Here is a 6,919-nt window from a genome sequence, read left to right on the forward strand (position 1 = left end):
GTTTAATCTCTTTGCCAGCATCCACCCCAACCTGCGCTCCACTGTGTACTGCAACGCCATCGCAGCAGGGGGCGTTGCAGAGTGGGACTTCGCCTGGAAGCAGTTTAAGAATGCCAGCATCGCTATCGAAGCCGATAAACTCCGCGCTGCGCTGGCTTGCACCAAAGAACCCTGGCTCCTGAACAGGTGGGCTCAGTCTGTTAATTAACTCACCAAACTGTATGAGTGTAGCTGAGCAGCACATGTATTCACCCTGATTCTACCTGCTCAGGTACCTGGAGTACACTTTGATTCCAGACATGATCCGGAAGCAGGATGCCACCTCCACCATCGTCTACATTGCCAACAATGTGGTTGGTCAGTCTCTGGCGTGGGACTTCGTCAGGGCAAGGTGGTCGTACATCTTCTCAGAGTGAGTACAGTCTGGTTACACGTGATGGCTTCAGTCCAGCTAAAATAAATCTTCAACATGATGGAGCTGAAATAAAGTTCAGAGTCAGAGGCTGTAAGTGCAGATTTATGACATGTTGGTTAATGCAACATCATCACATAATCACAGATAAGCAGTTTTATAGTCATGTTTGTCATCTGGAACAGGTTTTATAGATCAGATTTATTGACTTTTAACTCATGTGATCTTTGGTCCTCATAATTCTGGTCTGTATGTTGATTTTTTTAACTAGTATAATTCTGCAGATGTTGAACTTAAGGAAGACTGATGGCAGGGCGTAAACGTCCAGCTCATCTATTAACCAACATAAGGGATGACTTGAAATGGGTTTTATGAAAGCCAATAAATTAAATTCACTTCAGTTTATTCATAGTGTTTTTTTAGTTCATTTAACCCTTAGGACTCCTAGATCTCTGGCGGTAGTGTGTAGCTCTGTGGGGTAAATTGTGATGGATAGTTACCCTTCAGGTGATCTACATAAGTTTTTCAGGCATTTATATCCCATCCAAGAGGTTTACAATCCCGCCAATAAATGTAGTGTTTATTCAGAGACACTATCTGGTAAATCCACAATGATCCATGATAACAGCATTATGTATCACATTTTCATCATAAAAAGATCACTATCACTACTATGTTGCTAAGAGACCTCTATTTAGACCTGGACATGATGAGGAAGCCACTTCCTGTCAAACTTTCCACCAATCAGAGAGCTTAGATTGACAGTAATGTCCAGTCAGGAGCAGCCAAAGATCAACCAGTGAGCAGAAAGTTCTATGTGTTTCTGAAAAGAAGAAAAATAATGCTCCTCTGTGGCTGGAATGAAGCCAAGAAGATGTTTCTGATGCACGGTGGTGCCACAAAGCAGCTGAACTGGAGTTGGTTTAGTGAGGATAGCAGGTAAATAGTAACAGAAATAACTGGAAATGAGGAAAAAGTGGAAATATGGAAATAGTTTCTGTTGTGTGTTTGTTTCTGTGCCAATTTTATTTTCTCCTGAAAGCCAAGACTTGAGAGAATGATGTGCAGATGAGAAAAGGCTTGGTCACTGTTGATCTGTGTGTTATTTCTACAAAGTTCCTGTTAGTAATAAATTCTGCTTTCTTCTTCTGGTCGACCTTTATGCTGCTATATCTATTCATACATTCATTTTACATCATTTTAGCCTCATAATCTGACAGTTGAGGCTGGAAACATCATGTCTGATGCTGCTGGGAAGAGCACACAGAAAAAAGCAAGCAGACCAAAAATAGCAAAAAATGGCTTTGAGTTTTAAGGATTAAAGGAATATTAGCATTACTACTGAGTAAATAAGCCAGTAGTAACCGCTTTCTCAAAATGACCATGTAGCCACTGTTATTTGTTAACCAGCTCTTTGTGAAGTAAAGTATTAATTTGAATCAAAGTTACTGAATGGATACAACAAGTTTATTTATCCTCCGTAAATCATGACGTAATGATTTTTTGGATAATAATTCTTGGAGTGTAAACAGCTCATTTACAGTGACTGTGTTCAGTTTACATGTAATTAATTAGATAAAACTGAAATCAAGACCTTCCCACAGTCTAGACCTTTGACCAACTGGAAACAAAAGCAAAATACAGAAATGAAGATCCAGAACTTCTGAGTAGCTAGAATCCTACATCTGACCTGACTGGGACACAATTTCTCTCCCAACGCTCCAGCTTGTGTCCTCAGTTCCAAGTATCTGCCATCAGATCAAAGATGAGCCAACACTTTTCAAGAAGAAATTTCTCTTGATCAACTTCTGTCTTCTATTGGAAACAAATCCTGATTTTATTTACATTTTATCATCGGTGTATGGCACACACCCCGGTATAATCACCTGTGACACTCTAAGAAAAACGTCCATAATAAACAAAGACTGTCCTGGAAAAAAAATGACCAGGCCTTTTTACCGTTTTCTGTAAACACAAGTCCTGTCACGTTCACGGAAAATAACTATTTGCTTGAATTGGTAACAAGTGATTGAATTAAGTTGATCCAACATCAGTTATAAAGTTCTTATACAGCATAATTTCTGCCAGTAAAACACGTAGATTAGTGGTAGTGGTGGTGGGTGTCACTTACAGTACTGTCCTCAGGGAGCACCGCCCTGCATGTTTTAGATCTTTCCAACTCCAGCACACCTGATTCAGATCATTTAAACTGCTGGTCCAGTTCTTTGCAAGTCTGCTCATGAGCCTTTCACTTGAATCAGGTGTGGTAAAGTATGGACACCCCTAAAACATGCAGAGCAGGGTCCCCAAGGACCAGGACTGAGAAACTTATGGTGCCATTTAACATTCAAACAGACCAGACCATCTAATTATTTTTAGTGTTAATATAAATGTAACACAGGAAGTAAAGCACATAACTCAAGGTAACAATCACAAAAGGTCAAATTCCTGCTGGATATGGATTTCCCATGAGCCTTTGCTATGTTGGCACACTTGCTACTGTGGATCTATGAATTTGGAGAAAAGTGTGTCATTAGGAAACTAAAGCTATGTCAAACTTTACTGTTAATTTTTATTAAGCAGAAACTAATCTCAGATGACTTCAGAACAGCGAACCCCAGATATGTTTAAGCTTGAGAAGAGTTCTTGTTCCCAAGAGGCAATGTACAAATAAAATGATTCAGTCAAAACTACTGTTAAAAGTTAAAACAGAAAATTCTTCCAATTTTACAGCAAGTGAAACATTAACCATCCTGAATTTTACATTAGCAGGAATGAACGATGCTCTCTGAAGGCCCCATCACCCCTTCAAAAAGATGCAAAATGGTTTATCCCACATCTGTATGGTTGAACTAATTTACATAGACTGAATAACGTGATCTTACAGCCAGAGGAGGATGGAAAAAGTTTTTCCCCAACAAAGTAAAATCAAGACTACAGGCTACAAAATGATTGAATTCAATGCATTCCAAAGAAAAAATAAGGTTATCAGGGAGAACCATCCATCAGAAAGGTATGCAGCCTGCATGTTATTTTACACGGAGTAAAATAAATTAAATCAGGAAGTTCAGTACAAAACACGACTTCATGGATTTTACTGGAGAATAAATTCTAACACGCATTTCCAGCAACAGCTGACAATCTCATTAATCTGTGAATGAAAATAAAGATGAGTAAAATCTGACCATTTAAATTTTATTATCTCTAGTTTTTTAAAGGGACTCTCCAAATTCAGATGAGAATTAAATGACATTATCTGGCTGTATTTACTGCAACAATCTGATATTTAATTAGAATTATTTTCTAACTTGAATACATATTAATTCATTTATCTGATTAGTCCAGCAGTCAAATTAAACAATCATTCACTTCTGGATAGAATCATGAAATATGGCACAAATGCAGTTAGGTATTTTGTCCTGCACCTCGGATACATGCATTACTCAAGATGGCGTCCAAACATGGCCGCTGAAAAACAGGTTTTTGCTTATAGCTCAAAATCATGACCTTCTAGGACATAATAATGTATTATTGGCAAATATAAATGTGGACATTACACACAAAATAAGCCCAAGATGTATTCATCAATACATTATTATGCTCTAAAAGGTCACAACTTTGAGTTATAAGCAAAAACATGTTTTTTGGCGGCCATGTTTGGATGCCATCTTGAATCATCCAAGGTGGGTCTTGCTCTCATATAAAACAGGACATTTTTGACCAAATTTGTGCCAAATTTCATGCTTCTATCCAGAAGTGGATGATTCTTATGTAAATTGAGCCTTATATGCTTGACTAGATTAGATTAAATGTTCACTTTTAGTTGACTTTAGACAAAAAGGAGGATAATGTATTTATCTTTTAAAAAAAGCCTATTTATTTAACCATATCATATATATTATTTGGTGTTTCAGTTTCAGCTGCAGTTTTAAAAAAGCAGTAATAGTCTGCTTAATAAACAGAAGCAGATGGAAGATAACTATGGACATTTCATAAACATAGCAGGTCTTACTAAAAAGAATTGATCTGAGTAATGGGGGCCCTGGGCCCCAGCCAAGCCCTTTGTCTAGCAACACCCCTGAATTTTTTATTCTTGGAAGTATATGTCTAATACCTATATAAGCTATATATAACTAATAAAGTTATTATAACTTTATCAGCTATTTCCTTTGAGTAAATGAGCTGCACATAGAAATCCTTATTAGGTAACAGAGAGATGCGTTTGATGTGACGATGTAATATCTGGCTTTGTTTGTTATCACAGGTACGGTGGTGGATCATTCTCCTTCTCCAACCTCATCAATGGAGTCACTGAACGCTTTTCCACTGAATTTGAGCTTCAACAGGTTAGAAACCTCTCTGAAATGACTTTTCCAGATTTGGGTGGGTTAATGAGACAGAAAGGAGAGGTTTACTTATCTTGTGTAGCTAATATTTTGATGCATTTGTTATTTTTTTTAACTTACGGTACACATCCAGGCTCTAACCACTACTCTACAGAAATGTCTGATTGTTTGCAGCTGACATTGAGCCCGTTTACATGTACTCCAAAAATCTGATCATTATCTGATTTCTTTAGTTATCGGGTCATTCAAGTGATCATGTAAACAGTTAATCCAACATCCTTTAACAGAAAACAGCCATTATCGGATTAACACAGATAGGTTTCTCCAATAAATCTCAGACGTCTTGTGCATGTAGACCCGTATATCTGATTTATTTAGTCTTTTTACATCTGCACATGTGCTAAAAGCAGCGTTGCTTTCATCCAAAATCAACTCTTCTCGTAGAGATAATGCCAAATTGGGATTTTTAAAATGGTATGAGTAGTGAACTAAAGACTATTTCACGGTGCATTTCTGTGAACGTTTCATTGTAAGCGTTAGGGTGCATGTGGTAGTGGGATAGGGGGGTTGGCATTGTTATGTGGATGAAAATGGGACCCTGCAAAAAAAATGTGGGAACCACTGAAGTAAAAGACTCACCTGTAAACTATTTAGTAACTTATTACCCCTCAAATTAGCAACTAACAATAAGACCCAGTATGAATACACACACATTCTATTAGACCGATACTGATACTGATATCAGTGCATTCCTACTTTGTACAATAGCCAGATTGAAAAATATACGAACAGATAGATAGATAGATAGATAGATAGATAGATAGATAGATAGATAGATAGATAGATAGATAGATAGATAGATAGATAGACAGATAGATAGATAGATACACCACAAACATTGATTCTGTTGTGATTTGGGTTTGATTGCTGTCACTTTGGTAATGACAGCAGTACACAGACTTTAATATTAAATACTGGATGTGTGAGTGTTAATGCTGAATAAACAACCAGTATGTCTGGTTGTTGAGACCAGTGACCTGAGTGTACACTGTCTGTGTGTCTGGTCTCAGCTGATGCAGTTCAAGGCCGACAATGCAGAAGTCGGTTTTGGCTCCGGGACGCTGGCGTTGGATCAGTCCATCGAGAGAACACAAGCCAACATGAAATGGATTGCAGAGAACAAGGAGAACGTTCTGAACTGGTTCAAAGATGAAGCTACATCCTAACCTTAGCAGTGAATCTGTTTACTTCTGCTTGTAATATAAAGATGTAGTTTTTTCATTAGAATGTATCTTGCATTCTTTAAAACAGAAGCACAGTTAGCATATACCCATGTAAACTTACAATATAACTTTGTTATAATTAACCTTTGTGCACAGCTTCCTTGTAATTATTTTTATGTATGTATTTTCTTATGTTTACATACTAGCAGATGGGAAATTCTTAATTCTATATTATATATTGCCATAGTAATTTTAAGAGTTAATGTTTGATAAATGTCCTTTTTTAAAACAGAAATTTTTATTCGCACTGGATTGATATTGAAGAGATTTTTATATTTATTGATTGGATTAGTTCGGGTTATGAAAGCTGCCTGTGTTAACATCTTGTTAGCCTGAGCCACGACTTTTGTTTTTACGTTTTTTTATTCTTCTGTTACCTCTGATTAAACAGGACATTAATCCTTGAAAGTAAATATGTTCCTGTAGCCATCACAGTTGTGGCTGCACATAATCAAACTTTCCTTTAAACATCTAAACACCATGTTTTAAAGTTATAATTTATAAAAGACAATAAAAATGTTTCTTATGAATTCCTGTGGTTGCTCTACTTGTCTGTGCATGTTATTTCTGACATTTTATTCCAGCTGTTGTCTTGATCCGGTTTTATTCCTGTGTGACTCTTGAACTATAGATCAGGGGTGTCCAGCTCTGGTCATCAAGTCCTGCAGGTTTTAGATGTGTCCCTGCTCCAACACACCTGATTTAAATTAAATCAATCTTCTCAACAGCCTGTTGTCAATCTGAATCCAGTGTGCTGCAGCAGGAAACATCTAAGACCTGCAGGACAGCAGCCCTCGAGGATACTCCGGCTATAGATGTATAGAGTGATATAATTCAGGGGCAAAAGGTTTGGGACTAAAGAATGATGTACAATTGGA

General features: G+C 37.3%; 1 protein-coding gene across 3 annotated transcripts in view; it reads left to right on the top strand.

Moving 5' to 3' along the window:
* Positions 1-6,574, top strand: part of LOC121647887 (aminopeptidase N-like) — a 32,678-nt gene extending 26,104 nt beyond the window's left edge. For all 3 annotated transcript variants that reach the window (XM_041997670.1, XM_041997671.1, XM_041997669.1), the window contains 4 exons: positions 19-186; positions 272-412; positions 4,677-4,758; positions 5,829-6,574. In XM_041997670.1, coding sequence (XP_041853604.1) covers positions 19-186; positions 272-412; positions 4,677-4,758; positions 5,829-5,984 — 547 coding nt within the window. In that variant the 3' untranslated portion in view covers positions 5,985-6,574. The remainder of the gene's footprint in view (positions 1-18; positions 187-271; positions 413-4,676; positions 4,759-5,828) is intronic.
* The last annotated feature ends 345 nt before the right edge of the window (positions 6,575-6,919 follow it).

This window comes from Melanotaenia boesemani, chromosome 10 (assembly GCF_017639745.1).
Source record: "Melanotaenia boesemani isolate fMelBoe1 chromosome 10, fMelBoe1.pri, whole genome shotgun sequence".
NCBI classification, from domain to species: Eukaryota; Metazoa; Chordata; class Actinopteri; order Atheriniformes; family Melanotaeniidae; genus Melanotaenia; species Melanotaenia boesemani.